Source organism: Amaranthus tricolor, chromosome 17 (genome assembly GCF_026212465.1).
Source record: "Amaranthus tricolor cultivar Red isolate AtriRed21 chromosome 17, ASM2621246v1, whole genome shotgun sequence".
NCBI classification, from domain to species: domain Eukaryota; kingdom Viridiplantae; phylum Streptophyta; class Magnoliopsida; order Caryophyllales; family Amaranthaceae; genus Amaranthus; species Amaranthus tricolor.
In genome coordinates this window covers 18,064,070-18,087,440 of record NC_080063.1, presented here as the reverse complement: position 1 = coordinate 18,087,440, position 23,371 = coordinate 18,064,070, and the positions used below count along the sequence as shown (strand labels likewise).

General features: G+C 35.6%; 2 protein-coding genes across 9 annotated transcripts; both read left to right on the top strand.

Annotated features, from left to right (window-relative positions):
* The first annotated feature begins 1,272 nt into the window (after positions 1-1,272).
* On the top strand, positions 1,273-16,753 carry LOC130803550 (actin-related protein 5). 8 transcript variants are annotated; one of them, XM_057667711.1, is made up of 14 exons: positions 1,284-1,580; positions 1,668-1,738; positions 2,649-2,773; positions 3,248-3,319; positions 3,591-3,635; positions 5,686-5,896; positions 10,021-10,128; positions 10,404-10,513; positions 12,006-12,115; positions 12,222-12,312; positions 12,397-12,828; positions 13,160-13,287; positions 14,999-15,338; positions 15,784-16,753. In XM_057667711.1, exons 1-14 carry the CDS (start codon positions 1,480-1,482, stop codon positions 16,285-16,287), a joined length of 2,448 nt encoding a protein of 815 aa, XP_057523694.1. In that variant the 5' UTR covers positions 1,284-1,479; the 3' UTR covers positions 16,288-16,753. The 8 variants fall into 8 exon arrangements, with proteins under 8 accessions (XP_057523696.1, XP_057523697.1, XP_057523694.1 ...); XM_057667713.1 differs by lacking the exon at positions 5,686-5,896 and having other exon boundaries at positions 1,273-1,580; positions 10,026-10,128; XM_057667712.1 differs by lacking the exon at positions 3,248-3,319.
* Positions 16,754-17,777: 1,024 nt separating this feature from the next.
* LOC130803549 (protein FIZZY-RELATED 3) lies at positions 17,778-22,650 on the top strand. The gene is made up of 10 exons (XM_057667710.1): positions 17,778-18,609; positions 19,503-19,625; positions 19,804-19,908; positions 20,000-20,179; positions 21,159-21,221; positions 21,329-21,523; positions 21,624-21,725; positions 21,969-22,031; positions 22,123-22,191; positions 22,278-22,650. Exons 1-10 carry the CDS (start codon positions 18,022-18,024, stop codon positions 22,329-22,331), a joined length of 1,542 nt encoding a protein of 513 aa, XP_057523693.1. The 5' UTR covers positions 17,778-18,021; the 3' UTR covers positions 22,332-22,650.
* The last annotated feature ends 721 nt before the right edge of the window (positions 22,651-23,371 follow it).

The window sequence follows — 23,371 nt, the reverse complement described above, 5'->3', positions numbered from 1 at the left end:
TAGTAAGTTATTTTATGAACATATTTTTATTTTTATAAAGATTGGTTATACTAAGAATGTTGTTATTATACTTTATTTTGATATCAAAGTTTATCCTTAAATTTATAATAAATTTCTAAAGTTATTGTGTAAAGTTTTTATTTTTGGGAACTTATTTCAAGAGAATAAAGTTTTATTTGTTTTGGAGTTTGAAAATGTTGATTTTGGAAACTTATTTCAAGAGAAATAGATTTTAGTAACTACTTGTGGAAAATACTAATTTGAAGACTATTAATAAAATATTAAATTATTAGTGTGAATTTAGTGAGCTATTAAAATAAAGTTATAAATAAAATTTAATGTGTAAAAAATAAGTAATGAACATAATAAGACATAAAGGTAAATTAAACATTATGATTAACAATTATATTAAATAAATAAAGTTACCACCTAGGTTGGTCAAATTCAAAGTCAACTTGTAGTAATAAAAATGTGATGTGCTTGTGTGAATGAGTATTGATTGAATGACCCTGATAGTAAGGTAATGTTGAACCATGGACCGACATGTAAAATCCCGGCGTCCGTGTTAGCCGGCATGTAAAATGCGGTGTAAGACAGGGGGTTCGCTACCTATCATGTAGAGCTCGAGCATAAATATTGTATTGGAGGGGTGACGACTCCCACCACAGTTAGGGTTTAGGATTACGATCATCATCTAACCAAACCCTTACATATATCAGGTGTCATATTGTTGTGCTTGTTGATCATTTATAAAACTAATTAGTGTTGGTGCCATGGTGCATGGTACGGTTATGAGTATTAACCAAATGAACTTACTTAAGTATTAAAATTACCGAATTGTATAAGTGGCAGTAACGTACTTCTGCCAAGTTTTAGAATGGTATCTTAATGACTTAAAAGTATGAAACAATAAAAGAATATAATAAAAGTATACAGTAGTATCAATTAATTATAAGTTTGTACTTAATTATTATTTTGTAAACGTAGCATATAATTTTCGTATTTTGAGCTAGATATGAAGTTATGCTTGGTGTTAAGCGCTGACCGATTCAATCGGCTGTCATCCGTATCATGGATGGCAGCATTTTGCAGGATTCAGTTTCAGGTTCCGATCTAGGCCATAACCACGATTTATTTATGTTATCGAAGATTCAACTGCATTTTTGTATTCACTTGATGTTTGATTACTTTGATATATTTAATTTTTAATTCTAATGTATTTTTGGAACAAATCATGTGTATTTCATTTTTTTTTTCAGCTTAAGAACTTTGTCTCATCGTAGGACGTTGTCATAAGACGGGTTGAAAAAAAAATTGAAAAGGGTTGTATAGGTGAAATTCTTTAGGGAAGAAGACTACGGTTGAAAGTGTGAAGCAGGGAAGTCTTTCTCCTCTTAAGTTGTTTCGCCGTAGTCGAAACCTTCATTGGAGAAAGAACACACAAATCAACGTAACAGTGAGAGTAATCGAAGAGTAAGAATGCCATTTATAAGCCAAGTTGAACGGCAAACAGACTACCGATTGTTCCCTTCAACTTGCCCTATTGTTATTGACAATGGCAGCTCTTATTTCCGCATTGGGTATTTTTACAGTTTTCGTCCAAACCCTAATTTCTTCCCAATTTAGTTTTGATTTGGTTCAACTTATTTTGTTTGGTGTTGATTCAGATGGGCTGGTGAGTCTGACCCTAGGGTGATTTTTCGCAACATTGTTCAGAGACCTCGTCACAAACATACAGGTTTATATGCATTTTTATTTTTTTGGGTAATTTTGGTTTTCTAGTTTTTATTAAAAATGGAAATTATTATTTACCAAAAAAAATGGAATTATGTAAATTTGCTGAAATTAATTTTGTAATTACAGTGTTGCTGATGTAAATGCGTTGTTTGAGTTTGAAATTTAGCTACTTCAAGGTTTTTCTGGAATTTATGTTTGTTTATTTCAGTAGAATTTGGGACGAAATGGCTGGAAAATGAAGATTCTATGTTCATTTCAAGAGTTTGGGTAAAATGCAATCCTAGGTGTTATGGTTTACTCTATTTTAGTCAACAATCAACATACAACAATGACGGGTTCAGTATAATACTAGTTGTAGTGAACTAATCACTCATCTTAGTATGTGTGCTAACCAACTTGGCTCTTTTTCTTTAATGTTATATGTTACACTATTCAATATGAACAGGAATTTTAAACTTGTTTTTGGTGAACAAGCTGAAACTGAAATAGACTTTTTAGTTTTTTTTTTTGGTATTGAACGGAAGTGGGAATCTTAGAGAACAATAACTTATATTCAATCGAACCAAACTTAATATTGATAGCTGAAAAGAACATACCTTTAATTCTTGATTTAATAGGTGCAAATCGAAATGTATGCTATTATAACAATTTTCAAAGCACGTTGTGTGCCTGCAGGTTTTGGATATTTATTATTTAAAGGTGATTTTCGTAAAGCAAACGTTTCATGTGCCAGTGTCACTCATTCTCTCTGGTTATGATATTAGTATTTATGTGTATAAGTGTATGTGTGTTTCTGTGTTTTCAGACTAATATTTTTAGATGAGTGTGCAACTTTGGTCATCATAATTTAATTTCATGTCAAGTGCTGTATGATTTAGCTAGCTGAATTGTTTCGTGTGATTCTGATGCAGGTGAAACGGTTTCTGTTGTGGGCGATCATAATACTGAATTGCTGAAATATTTTGATTGTACTCGTTCAGGGCCACGGTCAGCTTTTGATAACAATGTTGTCTATCAATTCGAAATCATGGAATATGTAAGCTATAAATGACTGCTTGATTTGTTACATCAAATTTTTGTTATTGATGGTAGGCTCTGCATTAGGGATGTTTAAACCTTTTGGAAGCGTGAACTGTAACGTTGATTTAGATGTTTTACACAAGTATGCTTTTTAATCACTCTGCAGTTAATGATATGATCTTGTGCCGTGCTTTTCCTGTATTTTGCTATCCAAAGTTTACAAGATTACTTGATACTGGCAAAAACAGGCATTTACTTGTTATCTTTTGTTGCTATTCCTCCTAGTAGAAAGGAACAAGAAGCTCAATTTTTTATTGTGAATTCTGTAAAGTACTGAATAATGCTTTCATGGGTCTTAGTATAAGAAGTTGGCTTGCCCTGCTAGATATCTGTTGAGATTGAAGCTTACTATTTTGATACCTATTGCTGTTTATATCATTGATTCATCTCACCATATAGCATCCTGATTTCTGTGTCTAAGCTGTTGTAGAGAAGAATGAACAGTCCTATACAAACTGCCGTTCTTGGTTATGCTTGTGATATCTTCGTGGCTTTTACATTAGTAAGTAAAGAAACTATCTTGCTATAAAGTCATGACCATTGCACTTATCTTACTTCAATCAAAATTATTGCAACAAGAAAGCACAGCATTGGTGTCATTTAATGGTTTCGGTTGATTTCTTTTTTATGCTTTATCTAGCCTTAATGTTATCACACATATAACTACTGTTGTTGCCTCTGGAGTTTCTGGCCTTTGAATACTTTAATCATCAAATATACTCTTAATTTGGTTAATCATTACGTATGCATTAAAATTTTCTGTTCTTTCCTAGGTTCTTGACTTTGGATTTGATCGGATGGGCGTCGATGAACATGGGGTATGATGATTTATCTCTAGTAACTTAAATGTCCATTTGGGCTGTGTCATTTTTGTTAGTCGTATAGTTTGTCCATGATAAATGGACATCTTGAGTAGTGAATGTATGCATACTTTTGCGCCTTTGCAGCTGCAATTGCGGTCTTTGGAGGAGCTAGGAAAGGTCATATCTATAGAAACCAATCATTTTTTGCCTATCTATAGTTGTTTGTAGGGCATTACTGCTATGCATTCTAAAGTGGTGTTACTAAATAAAACTGTTAGAAATCAGGAAACAAATCAATTTAGGAATATTTGTTTATATTCAGGGAAATAACTAATATTGCAATATTGTTAATTTAGGAAACAATGGGATTCCTTCTTGTATATATACAAATTGATTGTAATGAATGAAAAAAAGAAAGAATGAATCACAGTAATTGAAACCCAAAAGTTTGTTCTGTTCTTCAAATCATGGTATTAGAGCTAGAACGTTTTTGAGGAGAAACAGTTCAAAGCGGCTTCATCATTTACCAGAAAATAACCTTACCTGACCCAAAATGGAGACTGATTCCAAATCCATTATTACGCCAGACCAACCAGTGACAATGGGACAGTTGTTGCAACTGTTCTCACAGTTAAACACCAACAAACCACCTACTGAAACCATAGCCAATACCCCCTCTTTTTCGATATCTGAGAAGTTGAACCATCAAAACTACACCAAATGGTCCAGGCTGATGCACTTGGCCATTAGTGGTCGTGGTCGGCCTCAATCACATCATCGCCGAACCACCATCACCAAAGGACCCATAGTACAGCCAATGGGCTCGACAAGATTTAATTGTCATCTCCTAGATAATCGAAAGCATAGATCCGGATTTGGTAAACCAATTTCTCGATTTTTTAACAGCAAGAACCCTATGAATGGGATAGAAACTTTATACAGCAGCGGCAATGACGAGTTGCAAATTTTCGACCTCACTGTCAAAACAAACAAAATCGAACAAGGCACAGACAATATCGGAAAATACTACAGCAAACTCATAACACTTTGGAAGGAGATAGACAGGAGGCAGCCTAATCCCATGAAGGACCTTGAGGATATTATCACTTACAGTTGATTAATTCAACAAAATCGATTGTATCAATTTTTGGCTGGGATTAATGAAACATTTGATAAAGACAGACGAGACTTACGCCTCCAAGATCCACTACCCACAGTGGAGGAAGCATATGCAAGCATCCGGCGGGAGATAATTAGAAGAGGAGTTATGAGAAAAGAGCCCTCATCGGAATTTGAATCATCGGGCACAGGGTGCGTCTTTAACGTCAAAGGAAGATCGGAAAAACCTTACCGGCATAATGATAAAAGCCATCTACGGTGCACCCACTGTGGAGGTACAAGGCACACCAAAAATGAGTGCTTTAAGTTAGTGGGATACCCAGATTGGTGGCCCGATACAAAGAAGAGAAGAGCAAAGATGAAGGGCCGGTTTTCTGACGAACCCAGAACCGGACGAGCAGAAGTGGGAATGAGTGTGGAAGAAAGAGCCGATGAAAACAAAGAAGGAGCAGCCATGAACAGCACCGCAAGTAACAGAGGGACACAAACCCAATCTCTCTCATACAAAGATCTAGGGTTTGGAAGAGAAGGAGGAAATGGGTTGTTTGACTCCTCAAAGGAAGGGAGGCATGATACACCCTTAAAAAGGGGGGAGGGCTACGTGGAGCCCCAAGATACACACAACCATACTTTTAATTCTCCTAATAATTGTGCATTGTTTGTTTTTAATAATGGATGGATTTTCGATTGTGGAGCCACATACACCATGTCCTATGATTCGGAAGATTTTTTGACTCATGTTATACCGAAAAAAAATCTCATTAAAACTGCTAATGGGGAAGGGAGTAAAGTCAAGGGAGCTTGAACAATTTCTTTTTTGAAAAATCTCAAATTAAATAATTGCTTATTTGTTCCCGATCTTTCACATAAACTCTTGTCAGTTAGCCAACTTACAAGAGATCTTGATTGTACTGTGCTCATGAAACCTGGTTGTTGCCTCGTGCAGGATGCTCAGACGGGGAAAATTATTGGGCGTGGTATTGAGAAAGGAGGACTGTACTACTTGGAGGAGACGGTTCAAAAAGGCAAAGCAGTTCTTGCTCACTGGTCAAAGGAAAGACAATTGTGGACTTGGCATCGAAGACTTGGACATTCATCTATAGGGTATCTAGAGAAACTTTTTCCTACTTTAGCTGGGTTGAACTTAGACTTTAAATGTGAGACATGTATTCTTGCAAAAAGTCATAAACATTCGTATTCTAATAGTATGAGTAAAACTAGTTTACCGTTTATGCTTATTCATTCTGATGTGTGGGGCCCAGTTCCTGAAACAGGAATACATGATTTTTCATGTTATATTATTTTTATTGATGACTATGCTCGGATGAGCTGGATTTACTTCCTTAAACATAAATCTGAGGTGTTTGGAGTTTTTGTTGATTTTTGTAATATGGTCTGTACCCAGTTTCGGATAACGGTAGAGAATATGTGAACTCCAATTTTCATCAATTCATCACTAGTAAAGGCCTAATCCATCAAACCTCTGTCCGGACACCCCCCAACAAAATGGTGTAGCTGAGAGGAAAAATAGAACCTTGCTAGAGATGACTCGTGCTATTATGCTTGAATCACATGTTCCCACCTACCTCTGGCCCGAAGCCATAGCCGCAGCTAATTTTCTCACCAATAGACTCCCCACAAAAGCCTTAAACTACAAAAATCCCTTGGAGGCCCTCCAACTATATCAGCCCATACCTTCCTTACATTCCCTACCTCCCAGAATCTTTGGATGTATAGCCTATGTTCATTGTCCTAAACGGGTACGCAATAAACTGGAACCGAGAGCAGTCAAATGTGTGTTTGTAGGGTATGGGAGAAATCAAAAGGGGTATAGGTGTTATGACCCCTCAGAGTGAAGGATGTATACCATCATGGATTGTGAGTTTTTTGAGTCGGAATTCTACTGCAACCGTCTTCGATGTCAGAGGGAGAAGCAAGATGACGATCTCAGATGGTTAACTGGTTCATGGATGTCAAACCTAGACCAAAATGAGCAAGTAGGCGGCGCTACAGAACGGACTTATCTAGTTGTACAGTCCATACCACAAACAATACTGTCTGAGGATCAGGTGAGTAACTTAGCTAATGAACATGAGTCTCTTGTTACTAACATTGTTGATGTTCCGAATGATGAGATTGTGGAAGCAGAAAAAGAAGAGACAGGTGAAAATCATTGTCAAAATTATGTTCTTCCACCCCGTACCACACGAGGTGTCCCTCCTAAGAGATATGATCTGGATTTTGAATCAAGGAGATCGAGATATCCGATTGAACAACCTAGTGAAGGGAACATGTCACAAAGTGCCATGTCATTCAATGCAGCCCTACATAGAACCAATCTTCCCAACAGTGTTGAAGAGCCCTAGAATATGATCACTGGAGGAAAGCCATGGAGGAAGAAATCAATGCATTACGGAAAAATGGCACGTGGGAAAAATGCATCCTACCAGAGAAAAGGAAAGTTGTTGGGTGTAAATGGGTGTTTACAATAAAATATAAAGCAGATGACACTATAGAAAGATGTAAGGCTCGATTGGTAGCTAAGGGCTATACTCAGACTTGTGGTGTTGACTACTCATAAACCTTTTCCCCAGTGGCTAAACTTGATATAATAAGAGTCTTATTTTCGTTGGTAGCAAATTTAGACTAGCCTCTTCACCAGCTTGATGTTAAAAATGCCTTTCTCCATGGAGAACTCAAAGAAGAGGTATACATGCAGGCTTCACCGTGTTTCTCTACAGAATTCTCAGATAATGAAGGGTGCAGATTAAAGAAAGCATTGTATGGGTTAAAACAATCACCTAGAGCATGGTTTGGAAGATTTACATCAGCAATGAGGAGATTTGGGTACAGTCAACTCTGATCACACCTTGTTTGTAAAAAGAAGTGGAGGAAAGATAACCTGTCTTATAATTTATGTTGATGACATGATTATTATTGGAGATGACAGGGAATAAATCAAGGCCCTCAAGAGCAAGTTGTTTCTAGAGTTCGAAATGAAAGATCTAGGGAGACTCAAATATTTCTTAGGGATTGAAGTCCTAAGATCCAATCGGGAATCTTCATATCTCAAAAGAATTATGTTCTAGATCTATTAGCCGAAGCCGGTATATGCTAGATTGTAAACCCATTGAGACACCGATGATGGCAAGCCATGGATTGCAGATGCGTGAAGGAGGAGAACCTACCAATTGTATGCAGTATCAACGATTGGTAGGAAAATTAATATACTTAGCTCATATGAGACCAGACATTGCTTATGCTGTTGGAGTGGTTAGTCGATTCATGCACAGACCACATGTTCAACATTGGAAAAAGTAATTAGAATTTTGAGGTACTTGAAAGGATCTCCAGGAAGAGGAATCTTATACCAAAAGAATGGTCATCTAGATCTTATTGCTTACACAGACGCAGATTGGGCAGGTGACAGAGATGATAGAAAATCAACATTAGGTTACTTCACTCTGGTAGGAGGAAACCTCGTGACTTGGAGAAGTGAGAAACAGAAGGTTGTTGCCTTGTCTAGTGCTGAAGCAGAATGCTGAGGAGTTGCAAAGGGGATAGCTGATATATTATGGCTCAGGAAGCTACTAACAGAACTTGAGTATACTCCCACTAAGAGTTGTGAGCTGTATTGTGATAATAAAGCGGCAATTAACATATCCGAAAATCCCGTGCAACATGATCGCACAAAACATGTGGAAGTTGCTAGACATTTCATAAAGGAGAAATTGGAAGCAGAGGTTATCAAACTTCCTCATGTACGTTCAGAAGATCAATTAGCAGATATCCTTACAAAAGCAGTGGGAGCTCAGTCCTTCGAAGAAGTATTGTGCAAGTTGGATGTCGGTGACCCTACGACCCAACTTGAGGGGGAGTGTTAGAAATCAGGAAACAAATCAATTCAGGAATATTTGTTTATATTTAGGGAAATAACTAATATTGCAATATTGTTAATTTAGGCAACAATGGGATTCCTTCTTGTATATATACAAATTGATTGTAATGAATGAAAAAAAGAATGAATGAATCACAGTAATTGAAACCCAAAAGTTTGTTCTGTTCTTCGAATCAAAAACAATGATGGCCTTGGTCCTATATGAAGCCAACTTAGTTGTACCATAAAAGCAACGGTGGAATTTAGTTGTTTCAAGGTTTGCTCTACTATTCATTTCTATTTTGTAACATTCCTCACTTTCATGTCTCTTTTTGAATGATGCCTTGATTCTCTCTCTCCCTCCCTCTCTCTCTCTCTTTTTGTATGTACTTGTGTCTTTCTTGCTCTCTTTGATCCATTTCTAATATGTGTGAAATTCTCCAAAACTATCCTTTAGTATTAGTGAATCATCTCCAAGAGATCTGAAAAGTTTTCAGAAGAGAAAATTTATTCTCAAGGCTGTAAGCAGTAAGGGATGAGGTTATAGGAATTTTATTCGAGGAATGAGGATTGTTTTGATGTCTGTGCAATTAGGGGTTGATTTTTACATTTGAGTTGTCATTCTACAAATATTTGGAATAGGATTTTAAATTTACTAGGGCACATTGATGTTTTCCTCATGCACAACAACACAATTATGCAACTTGTAATATATTTGCATATTCAGCTTTGAGAAATACCTGCTTGGGATGCATCACACTTGTGTTGTACCTGTTAGCAATTTAGCACTTTTCATTTTACACTCAAACATGGGTAGGATATTCTGACCCTTGATTTTAGACCAAACATGCGAAATTTTTTCATAAGTGATCTGGTTTTTTCACTTGGATACGCACCCCTGTCGCATATGAGTTCACAAATAACGTCTGGTAGACATCCTATTAGATAGCAAATTGAAGGTCACTCTACCTCTTGTATAATTGTTTTATTTACTGTCGTTAGGGATGGTTATGTTCCAACACCCTATTGGATGGTTGGATATCCGACCTTAATTTAGGGTCTAAGTCCAATTTTTAAAGATCCAAATGGTTTGGATTTGGGTAAATAAAGGGTATGGGTAAAAAATGAGTATGGGTTCGGTCCAATGTTTTTAAACCCAAACTCAACCCTGATCCACTCCAAAACCCAGACATGACCCATAATCAGTTTTAGACTGATTTTAAGTCCATTTGGAGTCTGTTTAAATCTATAGACCTTACAAATATAAATTAGTGAAGTAGCTGCAATCAGATTAAGACCCTAGACCCATCACATCCGTTATGTCAAACTTGACCTATGACCATTCTCAATTAATGTTTGAGTTGAAGTTAGTACTGTATTCTGACTGTTATTTTTTGTGGACAGTGCAGATTAATCATCCTGTATTGATCACTGAATGCCCCTGCAATCCAGTTCCCTCACGCTGTAGAATGGCAGAGCTTCTTTTTGAGTCTTATGGAGTTCCTTCAGTGGGTATGAGAGCCATCTATATTACCTTTTTGTAGAATTGTTGATAATGGGTCTCCTTTCATAGAAGTAGGAGCAGGAATATGTGAATTTATTAAATAGAAATAATTTTTGGATTTTGCATCTACCTTACCATCAATCTATCAATGTTCTTTTCTTGTTAAACTTAAGTAAGCAGTCACTTTTTTTCTGTATAACCTTTTGACTGCTTTCTAGTGAGAGAATGTTGAAGACTGATACTTGTGTGCTGGTTTTACTGGATATCTATTCCTTTTTTTCAGCATTTGGTGTTGATGCTGCGTTTAGTTACACTTATAATCAGCGTCTTGGTATATGTGATAAGGAGGGGCTTGCTGTTAGCTCTGGATTCAACACCAGCCATGTAATACCAGTAAGTCTTACCTTTTTCGTCTTTCCAGATTTACAAGCTCTCATTAATTCAATTGTTCTTTTACTGACATTGCTAACTTTTGATCTGTGTGTGACTTTATATATTGTGATTGGTTCTAGTGGGTATATTGTACGTTGTTATATAAGTATTCATGCTTTGTTGCTATGAACCTTCCTGTACAATCTTCTTTAGAGTTAAAAAGAATGTTTGGGTAGCGTGACTTACAATGCTGTAAAAGCGTTTTTATGTTAAATAATGATTGATCGTGTATTTATAGGGCGATTTTTGTAATTTCCTTTATCCCAAAACGAGCACAGTAATTCTTTTAGCACTCCGTATTGTAGTATCAGCCACAGCTTATCGATTTGAACAATCAGTTTACTATTATTTTGACATTTCTGATTACCAATGCAAAAAACATTATTTCCTAAATATGTGCATACTCTTAAAGAGTGTTCTTCTTTGGGGATTAATAGAACAAAAGTAGTAAAGAAAATTGTTCCTTTCTAGTGACCATGTCGCCTAATCGACCATCCTTGTAGGTTTTTGGATGTTTAGAGTTCCATTCATAATTCCTTTACTATACATATACATGCTGAGTACATATGCGGTGGGCTGACCATTACATGAACCAAAATAAGTCCACGTGATAACTTGTAGGTAACAAAGGTTATACTTTATTTGGCACTATCAACACTAATCTACATCCAACAAATCATTTCTAATGATCATCTACATATATTCTCATGCTCCATTCAGTCCCTGTTATATGCTTTTGTAAATTGCAATTCTTTATGTCGTTCTTCACTCATCCTGGTCATCTTTGGTCTACTTCCTCTTCTTCTAAGTTTCTCAAAGTTTTAAAGTTTCTTGTTCTTTGCACTTTTGGTGCCTTTTTTGTTCTTTGCACTTTTTCTGACGGATAATAATGGATATAAGTTGTTGCCTCCAAGATCCATTGTCTTTGTTTCAAGTTCTATTCTTTAAGGTTTGTTGCTAATCTGTCTTATAATATCCATTTTAGCTACTCTCATTTTCCCACAATGATCTTTTCTCCCACTATAATCTTTTTGATAGCCATATTCTGACCCATGTAGTAGTATTTGTAGAAATTTTTTCTTTGACCTTAGCAAAGTACTTCAATCGCAAATTATTTAAGCCACTTAAATGCTCATGCTATTTGGTGAGAAAAAGAAGCAAAAATAATGTTACAAATGCTCTTTCTCATGCAAAAAACTTAACAATGTCAATGTATATACCTTCTGGAAAGGAATCGCATTTTTCTTATTCTCTTTCACCCAATAATTTGATGCTGGACATTGGTGTACATGTCCTTAACTGGTTGAAAATTGGTTATACTTTGTATCCACTTTTATTGAAGTTAAGATTACTTGTAAAACATTTTAGCTGCAATGAGCATCGATTCCTCAACTTATATCCTTTTTGATGCTTATATGTTTTTTGCTTATGCTTTCTGCATTTGTGCCTTCAGTTTGTTGAAGGAGAGCCTGTTTTTGAAGCGTGTTGCCGGACTAATGTTGGTGGGTACCATGTTACTGATTACATGAAGCAGCTTCTTTCATTGAAATATCCGCAACATATGTAAGTATATCATATATCTGAGTTGGCCGTTGATGTCAGTTGGCAATCCAATTACTTAATGGTTTTCTCTTGATCTTTTCTTTTTGTCATATCATTTGTGCGACAGGGCTAAGCTTACCTGGGAGAAAGTGGAAGACCTGAAGATGGAACACTGTTACATTGCTCAGGATTATGCTTCTGAGGTCAAATTGTTCAAGGTATTTTGTTTCCTTTTTATAAAGGTTCCCTACACTATTTCATTTGTGTTTCTGGAAATAATATATTCTTTTTTGTTGGAGAAGAATGGAACAAAAGAAGCTGAAGAAAAGACCAAGTGTTGGCAACTTCCATTCACTCCTCTTCCAGTTGATGAACAACCTTCCGTAGAGGAGCTTGCAAGGAAAGCTGCTATCAAAGAGAAACAAGGTCAACGATTGCGAGAAATGGCTGAGGCAAAGAGGGCTTCACGGATTCAAGAATTAGAAAATGAGTTGCGTGGTTTGGACTTTCTTTTGAGGCAGTTGGAGAAAGTGGATGAGAGTGATGTTCCTGCTTTCCTTTCAGACACTGGCTATATCTCTAAACAGGAAATTGAAGCTTCTATTGCTAAAATAAACCAGTCTTTGCGAAAAGCTAAGCGTGAACAAGTGGAACTGGAGGAGAAGGCAGATGCTGCAACAGCCGAAAAGTTTCCACTTGTTGATGTCCCAGATAACATGCTGACTCCAGAGCAGGTCTGATTTACTGTTATTAACATTTAACAGTTATGCAGTGCTATATTAGTTGCTAGTCTTGTTTGCTTTTCTTTTTGCTGAAATTTGAATTTGAAGTAAATGTTAATCTGTAATCTTTGGCACCTTCGACATTTCATATTATGCTATTTGAATTATATGATATAATTTTATTAGTAAATTAATTGGGAAAAGTAATCGTACTCTGGTATATTGAGGATCTTGCTATCCTGATTGCTGGTTTTGCAGAATGGCTGGTCATCCTGCTGTTGATTGACAGTTCTGTATACGTCTAATTTTTGTGTGTTTAATTTTACTTACTGTTTTGTTGCAGCTAAAAGAGAAAAAGAAGCAGATCTTTCTTAAGACTACTGCTGAAGGCCGTCAGCGAGCTAGACAGAAACGTGCCGAAGAGGAATTACAAAGAGAGAAGCAAAACCAACTAGAGGAAGAAAAACGTTTGTAAGTAGCTACATTTCACTTTTGATATCTCATACGATTTCCCGTGGTTCATTTCCTTTTTATTTGGGAAAGGACGGAGGGTAATGAGTGGAAAGGAGGGTTTATAATGGCTTTTAAACTTGCTACCTTTAGCCAGATCTGATGACTGGATTCAGTGTCCAATTTGCAGTAGCGTCAAATCTAGACCATTAATTGCGCACATTACGAGTTATAATTTTAGTGCAAAAATTAAATCACAAGTAAACCAACAAATTCAGCTAAAAGGTAGTTTTTAGAGTATCTGGGTTTAACGTTAGTTTTTTGTAAAAAATAAAATCATAAGGCTGTGAGTGCAAAACAAAACACCCAATTTTTTAAGGTAGTGTCTAGACAGATTTTCCTTTTTTTCAAGGAAAAAAAAAACTTTTAAAATTGTTAGGAAATGTAAAATAAATTGCCACATTACTTTGTTTGGATTGAAAAGAAATGAAGGGGAAAAAAGGGATGGGATTGGAAATGGAGGGAAGGGAAGGAACGGCAATGAAGGGATGGTCTTTCTCTATTTGGAGAGCAAATGAGCAGGAAAGGGAAATGTAAGGGAGGGATTCGCAGGGATGAAATCCTTCTTTATGAGAAACAAATTTCATCGATGATGGAGAGATTTCAAAGGAAAATTCATATATTTTCCCTCTTTCATTTCTAATTGTCTAACTCTATCCAAACACCGTAATAGCTAAGTATTAGGAATAAGGATAATATGAGGGGTCTCTACTAGCTGATTAATAGTGTGCATTGCCTTGCAATATGTAAGACATGCGAGGTGTGGAAAGCTTCACTTGCTTTATCTCATTGAATAAGGTTTCATACAACCCTTTTGTACTCCGATGCTATACAAGTTAGTGTAAAGCCTCAATTTTGGTAACCAAGATGGGGCAAAGCAAAAGCCTAGACAGTTGCTGAATAATTTAAGTAGATGATTTAGAGACCAAACGATTATTCAGCCCTACCACATTTATAAACCTCATCAAGTGTGTTATTCATAGCATTTCAATTCATGAAGGGTGATATATCTCTTTCTATTCCAGATTACTTGAGGGGGAGGTATATTAACTCCCTAGTTTGCTATGTTTTCACGATGCTCATGATTTTGCATGATAAAATTTGTACCTTGGAGAATTACCAATATCATGTATTGCTGAAGCTTTTTACAACATTGTTGCAATATGTAATCACCATATGAGAGTCCACCATTTTTGTGATTATTCATTGAGAAAAAGCCTTCCTTGTCTGATACTTCATCCGTTTCACTATACTTGCTACATATGACTTTTTACGCAATCCAATTTGTTTTTTTGATCATTTATATATTGAACTATACACATTCAAAAATTATAAAAAGTTCATATTTTGAAAGTATGTGATAAGACGATTCAAACAAGATCTCAATTAACTGTATTTTTTCTTACGCATTAGCCGCAATATGTAAAATAAGTTTGAACAATGAATATAGTGCTAATAACTGCAATATTATTCAGAACGGAGGAAGTATTATACTTCCATCACAGATAAAAATGTTCCATCGTGATCAAGTCGTGATTAATGTTTGCTACTGTCGTTTATTTGGGTTGCTTGAGTGTGAGTGTTGTTTATATGGGATGTTACTCAAACTTTTATTCTCTTTAATTGATGTTTTTGTATCGGTATCAATTTTTCATTCCCATCTTTGATGCAGACAAAACCCAGAACTTTATCTAGAGCAGCTGCGAACAAAATACAAAGAACTTTTAGAAAAAGTTGAGCAAAAGAAACGATTGAAGACAAATGGGAACACCTCAAATGGAAATAATACATCTGGCGGTGTCGGTCGTGGTGAGAGAATGAATCCTGCTAAGAAAGAGAGGATGCGCCTTTTAACAACAGCTGCCTTTGACAGAGGGAAAGGTGAAGATACCTTTGGCGCTAGAGACGAAGATTGGGAACTTTACAAACTAATGAGCAAAGATAATGACGATGAGGAAGAAGGTCCTGATGAAGATGAGACCGAGTTAACACGTATTTCTTCTAAACTTCAGGCAAGTCTACTATCATGTTACTCATGTACAGTCTAAATGATCACCCTCCTTACCATGGAAATCAAAGAAGCAAAATAAAAAGTTAATAGCTGCTCCAATTTTCAGCTAATTAATCTTTTTCCGACGCAATTTTAGCTGATTGTCGTAGTTAGTTATATTTTTAATTATGCAAGTGCTCAACTGCTCATCTTTAATCTTTTCTTGATCCTTATCAAATACTTCTATCTAGTTAGACCAGTGTAACATAATTCGCTAGTTACTTCACTTTTTGAATTTACGATTTGCTCAAATTTGCCCAAGAATAACCCAGAGTCGACTATAATTCGCTTTTTTCAATTCACGATTCGTGAGGAGATTAGCGAATCATGTGACACTGAGTTGGTCTGGTTTATTTAGTGTTATGTGGTTTTTGTTGCACTTGGGTAGTTGACTTATCTCATCACAGGAACTTGACCCAGCCTTCAATCCAAAATCAGAGTCTGCATCGTATCAAACTGCTGATGCTCCTCGTCCCCGTTCTCTCACCAAGGAGGATTTCCAAATCCAAATAGGGGTTGAAAGGTTTCGATGCCCAGAGATCTTGTTCAACCCTAATATAGTTGGGATTGATCAGTCGGGATTAGATGAAATGATCGGGGTATCCCTTAGGAGGTTTTCGCCTAAGGGCCAAGGTTTGGAGGAGAAGTTGACGAGCTCCATACTTTTGACTGGTGGGAGTTGTCAATATCCTGGGATGAGCGAACGCTTGGAAGCTGGAGTTCGCATGATTCGGCCATGTGGGACTCCAATAAGGGTGGTTAAGGCAGCAAATCCTGTTTACGATGCTTGGCGAGGGGCTTCTTTATATGCATCATCATTGGATTTCCCACAGCAAATAGTCAGTAAACTAGAGTACGAAGAAATGGGGGAAGATCGGTTTAGGAGATACAAGTTCAGGTATACTCTATGACCACTTGTGCTCTGGATGAAGTGGTTTTCTATCGGAGTAATATATACGGTTCTTAGTTGTATAAGGTTGTGTTTGGAAACAAGTAATTCATTTCAAATTGTAGATTTCAATTATGAAATCTTGAATGAAGAATTTCAGAATGATAAAGTTTGAAAAGTCATTTTTAAATTCTTAACTTTACTTTTAAAACAACGATGGTATTGACTCAAATTCAAAATTACTCATTGATAATTCAAATATTAAATTTGAGTCAATTTTAGATTTTCAAATGAAATCATCATTTCGAATTTCATATATTTCTTTTATAGATGAACCCATTGGTACGATCTTTTAGCTAGAACTTAAGTTATAGTTTAGCACATTGTCTGCCTAGATCTAGTTTTGTTAATAGGAAGCGGCGAGGTTACAATTGCCCTAATGTTGTACATATTCTTGAATAATTATTGATTTACTATTCGTTTCACCACCGAAACATGGATGAGATTCTAAGTTGCCTAAGTTTTAGTAGATGCAATAACTGGTGGAAGTCTTGTATAGTTTGTATTGATTTATAATTCACGCTAAAATATTGTGCACATTTTTATTTAAATAGCAAAATTAAGTGATTAAGTATAAAATAAAAGACAATTAAAAAAATAAAAAATATTTTTATATGGATTAAATTCATACAAGACTTACTTTAATAATCAAAATCTAATTTCTATCAACTCTTGTATAAGCTGAAGCTTCTCGTACAAATTATATCACATTTCGTGCCTTATAGAAATATTCTCGTTAATAGAAATTCATTTTCTAAAAAGACCAAACAGTCAAAGTATTGCCTGAAAATATTATTTTCTTGATAACTACAGTATTTGAAAATAATGACATAGCTAAGATTATTGCCTAACATTGCCAATAGTTGTATCAATCAATAGAAGAGTTACTAATAATACTTGTGCTTTTTTTTCTTTTGCAAGACAGTTTTTATATTGTATTAGTGGTGTTAAATATCATATTTTCCGGATAAGATCTATTATAATTAATCTCCTCCACCAACCTACTATGTTACAAAAATAATTAAAAGAATCTCTTGAAATTATACACAAACTAGTATAAATTACGTGCAACGCACAAAATGTTTAGCAATATTACAAAATGTTTAGCAATATTATAAATAAAAATATAATTTAAGTATAGAAAATAGCGAATCTAATGTAAAAGTTTTGCCTTTGAACCTTCTCAAACTGTTTCATTTTAAAAACCAAAAAGAATTTAGTTAATTGTAGAATGAAAAAATCTATTTAATACATTGTCAATATAATTTACCAATATGAACATTTCATGTGGCAAACTAGTGTTAGGATGTCACACGTAATTTTTCGGTCTTTTAATCAATTATGCATGGCATTTTACAATGAGAATATGAGACCCAAGAGGCAACAGCGGCAAAAACCAGCTCCAAGTAACGGCTACTTACTTTAAAAGAAAAAGAATACCCGTCAACAGAAAACAAAGCTCCGAAAATCCTCGAATCATGAAATTCGACCGTTAGAACCAAAAACCCCAATCCTATCAAAACCCCACACTTTTAAAACCTAAAAGCCAATCCCTAATTTCACTTTCCATTCTCTGTTCTTCTTCACCTTCTTAAACCTCAACAGTCTCTCTTTATTTAATTGATTGATCAATTACAGAGAGATTGTCATTTCAAATCATTCTATTGAGAAATCGAGGAAAAACCCAGGGAAAAAAATGGAGTTAGAACAAAGGAGAAATAGTGGGATTAATCTCCCATCTGGGATGTCTCAATCATCACTTAGACTCCAAACTTTTCGATCAACCTCAAAATCAACAAATGAAACTACTCCATTTAGATCTAATATTAATTTACAATCTCCAAGATCAGTATCATCCCCCAGATCCATCACTAGTCTATCATCTGCAACTTGTTCGCCGACATCAAAGAAATCCATTTGCAGTGACAGATTTATACCTTGCAGATCATCTTCTAGGCTTCATGCATTTGGGTTAATTGAGAAGCCTTCCCCTACTAAAAATAGGAAAGAAGGGGGAAATACTAATACTAATACTAATACTAATCATGAAGCTTATACTAGGTTGTTAAAGCAAGAATTATTTGGGGCTGATTTTGCTTCTCCTTGTTCTGCTGCAGGTTCACCTATGAGTAGTCCTAACAAGAACATATTGAGATTCAAGATGGAGTATTCTTCCCCTAGTTCAGCCTTTTCTCCCTCGGGGCTCGGCCAGGATTCCGGGCTTTCTAGTGAGGTGTCTACTCCTCCCAAGCTGCCTAGGAAGGTTCCCAAGACACCCCATAAGGTAATTTAATGGATGTTGCCTTTTTCTCAATGTCATTTGGTAGTTTGTGATTTTATCAATTTGTGCGATTTTTTTTCTGAGAATTGATCTTTGGATCTTTTTTGAGCGGAAGTACTCTTTGGCCAGCACTCTTTTTTATGGGTATGGGTTGCCCCTTTCTTTCCTCCGCAGACCCTAATTATAATTTCTACGAGCGAAATACACCAAATATGATAATGATGGTATAGTGTATAAAGTTGTATGATTTTGATTGAAGGTTTATTGATAGTAAAAAAATATAATTGGTGGCTAGCTTTTGCTTTCGGACTTGTGGGGAGTTAAATTTGGTAGAAAATACTAATCAATCATGGTGATTTACACATAATAATAAAATAAGTAAAACACAAAAAGATAAATTACAATTTTTTAAATGTCACCCTACTAACATGAGTGTGATTTGCCAAGTTGGCAAATAATAGATATTAACCTAGAGTTGCTCGTTAATCGAGGGTAAGATGTGTCATAATGATGGAAAGTTCTGCTTATCTTGCTTATTTTCAGTGATATCGATTGATTGTCCTGATGCCTAAGCTATATACTCTCGAGCTCAATTTGTAAGAAAGGTTGTGAGTTTCTATCAGAAAGTGATGAATATAATCTAGAGTCACTTGTGGTTAGAGCCTTTGAGGGGTGCATTAAGGCGTTTGGTGGGTCGGGTCATTTTAGGCTGTCATGAGTAGGTGAATATCTTGTCAATCTGTTTTAAATTTTATGTGCGGGTTATTTTTGGGTCAAGTCGAGTTATATTCGGCCTCGATAATTGGCCAATTTGGACATCTCTACTTGTGGTTTGGATTGGAAAATTGGGTAATGATTGGATGAATAAGATGCTGGAGAAATCATTTGTATTGTAGGTTTTGGATGCACCATCATTACAGGATGATTTCTACTTGAACCTGGTTGATTGGTCTTCTCAAAATTTGCTTGCGGTTGGTCTTGGTACCTGTGTTTACCTGTGGAATGCATCAAATAGCAAAGTAAGCATTCTGTTGGTGAATGTTACATGTTGCACTTTTTTTAACTTCTGGCATATTGGGGCGGATCTATGCCCAGGCAATGCTGTTAATAGATAACATTCGATTATTCAATTTATGTATACAACCATTAACTGTATATTCATTATATATAATGAAATTTCCAACAATGTTATTTCAGGTAACAAAATTGTGTGATCTAGGACCAAATGATGGTGTTTGTGCAGTTCAATGGACAAGAGAGGGTTCCTATGTTTCTGTTGGAACAAGTAATGGTCAAGTCCAGGTAAATGTTGCATTTGCATTAATCAATAAGAATATCCAAGGAAGTGTTTAGCCAGCCAAAAACCTCCAACAGTAGTGAAATATTTTTTTAGGTGTGGGATGGTACTCAATGCAAAAGGGTAAGAACTTTGAGCGGTCATCAAACAAGAGCAGGTGTTTTGGCATGGAGTTCGCGTATTTTAGCCTCTGGAAGCAGAGACAGGAACATACTTCAGCATGATCTTCGCGTCTCGAATGACTATGTCAGCAAGCTGGTTGGGCATAAATCCGAGGTAATATAACTACTCATCTTTTATCGTGGCTGTTAATTTGCTTCACACAATGGTCTTTGTTTAGGCAATAGGCTAAATATTTATAGTGTGGTTTCTGAATACAATGGACATGTACACTTCTTATCTATGTGATGGTGTTTGTTATCCAATCGGAAACAACCCATTTGTTATCATAACAAGGGGAAGGTTACGTACCAGACCCTCCAAAAAACCTATCCGGTGGGAGTCCCTTAATGGAATGTTGTTGCAGTTCATTTTTTGAAATAAATAAAGCAAAAATTATAAGAAACTACCTAATTTATAGGTTTATTTGCAAAAAAACTACCTTATGTGTTTTTTTTTTTAATAAAAAACTACCTAATGTGATATAATTCTCTGCAAATGACTATCACTTAACGGAAAACGTTAATTGACCGTTAAGTTTGAGAGTTTGACCAATTTGACGGTCAACTAAAATTTTCCGTTAAGTGGTAGTCATTTGCAGAGAAATATATCACATTAGATACTTTTTTGCAAATAAAAAACACATAAGGTAGTTTTTTGCAAATAGACCTGTAGATTAGTTAGTTCTTATAACTTTTCCTAAAATAAACAACTTAATGATTTTTTCATTTGTGATAATGTTTTTATCAATGGTCAATCGAAAACAATCTCTTTTGTTATCACTAACAAGGGTAGGTTAAGTACCTTAGACCCCCAAAACCCACTTGGATGGGAGTCCCTTAATGCAATGTTGTTGCAGTTCATTTTTTGAAATAAATAAACAACTTGATGGTTTTTTCATTTGTGATGATGTCGGTTATTAATGGTCAATCGAAAACAAATCTCTTTGCTATCACTAACAAGGCGAATGTTACGTAACTTAGACCCCCCAAAACCCAACCTTGGTGGGATCCCTTAATGGAATGTTGTTGCAGTTCATTTTTTGAACTAAAATTAACAATAGCTTAATGATTTTTCCATTTGTGTAATGCAACAGGTGTGTGGGTTAAAATGGTCTCATGATGATAGGGAACTTGCATCAGGAGGCAATGACAATCAGGTATTTCTGTAACTTTTTAAAACTTAAAAATAGTACTCCTATTTTACTTTTGATATGAATGATGTTTAATTAAAAGCTGACTAATTGACCAATTCATTCAAACTCAGCTCCTGGTGTGGAACCAGCATTCTCAGCAGCCAGTCCTGAAGCTAACTGAGCACACAGCTGCCGTGAAGGCCATAACTTGGTCGCCCCACCAAAGTGGTCTACTTGCTTCTGGGGGTGGCACGGCTGATCGCTGTATTCGGTTTTGGAACACTACAAATGGGAATCAAATAAACAGCATTGATACAGGAAGTCAGGTATGTGTTTAACTATAGTTATTTTTGACAATAAATGTCATTGCATACTAGTAACTAAAGAAGCAAATAGGCTAAAATTCTGCTTTCATTTGTAATTAAGGTGTGCAATCTAGCATGGAGTAAGAATGTGAACGAACTAGTTAGCACCCATGGATATTCTCAGAATCAAATAATGGTGTGGAAGTATCCGTCGCTTTCAAAGGTAACATGCTTGTGTTATTATATATCGTCCCGACTTTATGCATATGGAGGGGTGCATTCGGATATATTTTTTGGTTTGGGTCGAATAAATCAATACAAACCTAAATTTGAAATCAAGTCAAAGTGGGGTCGGGTCAATAACATTGAGTTAAAATCGGGTCAAATTTACCCTGTACACCTCTATTAGTATAAGTAATTGCAATTGTTTTTGAACATTTTCTCTGATCCCACACAACGTGTACAGGTTGCTACCTTGACAGGACATAGTTTACGAGTTCTATATCTCTCTGTTTCCCCTGATGGTCAGGTAAGATCTTTATACAGAAAATTGTTTTATACTTAACATGGCTGCTCTTTGATCTGCATTGTAGCATCTAACGATATTCTGTGTTTCGTAGACCATAGTAACTGGAGCTGGAGATGAGACCTTACGGTTCTGGAATGTCTTCCCTTCTGTTAAAACATCGGTATGCATATTTAAAGGTTGCGATAAAAAATGATAGCGTGTGCATGAAATCATACTTGCTAATTTGTATCTTTGTTATGTTTTCAGGCACCAGTCAAAGAAACGGGGTTGTGGTCATTGGGAAGAACCTATATTCGTTGAGATCTGCTGTCAGCAATGGTAAAGGTCCATAATTAATAAGTAAATAATATGTATAGTGGAAGCTTTGTATAGTTTAAACACCAAAAACATGTGTGACAGTGACACGAAAGTTTAGTGTGATTATAATATTTATACTGGAAGATCGAATGCCTTCATGCACAGTGTATTTTTGCACAAATTTATTCATCCAAATTATAGAGTTCTTTAATTATTTCATCAAAAACCATTATATTTTTACAATTATTTCATTTAAAATTGTAAATACTAAGCTCTTGCTGTAAAATCAATTTTTCTATCTAAAAGGGTGTTTGATATGCAATTTTGTGGTTTTGGAAATAGATTAGAAGAACATATTTCTCCTGGTCTAAAATTTTAGCAGCCCTAATCTCCATAACCCACCAACCTTATTCAACAAACCAACAACACTACCGCCTCACTGTGTCATGCACACTGTCGACCGCTTAACATCTTATTATTTCACTATGATAACTGATTTCCTTACTTATCTCTAAGCAAACACGTTACAAAAGTAACCGTTATTATTTTCATTTCCCCATTTTGTGATTCCATTTCATTTCTATCCCACTCTTTATATATACCTTTATGAAGATATCATAAGCTGTTCATGAAGATTTTGGTTGATGATATTCTTATTTATGTTTTGTTCCTTTTAACCTTAGTTTATTTTACTAATAGTTTTTTCAACTCTTGGTTAGTTAGTTATAAGTCTTATAACCGTTTAAGGCTATATATATGCTTTATTCCTTGTTTTTCTAATCTACTGTATTAATGAATAAAAGTGATGTTTGTTCTAAATCCATTTTCTTGTATCCATGTTCACCTTAGTATACAATTTGTAACATACCTAACACCCCTTAATTTCTCCTTTAACCGCATGCATTTTCATAGATGCAATCCTTGCCTTATAAAATATGTTTCTCGTGAAGTTGATCATGTAGCTTTGGGTACGAACCACCATGCATTTCTTTAGGAGTGTCCACTTCTTCTTTCGTCTCTGTGTTTCAATTAGTTGTATGTAA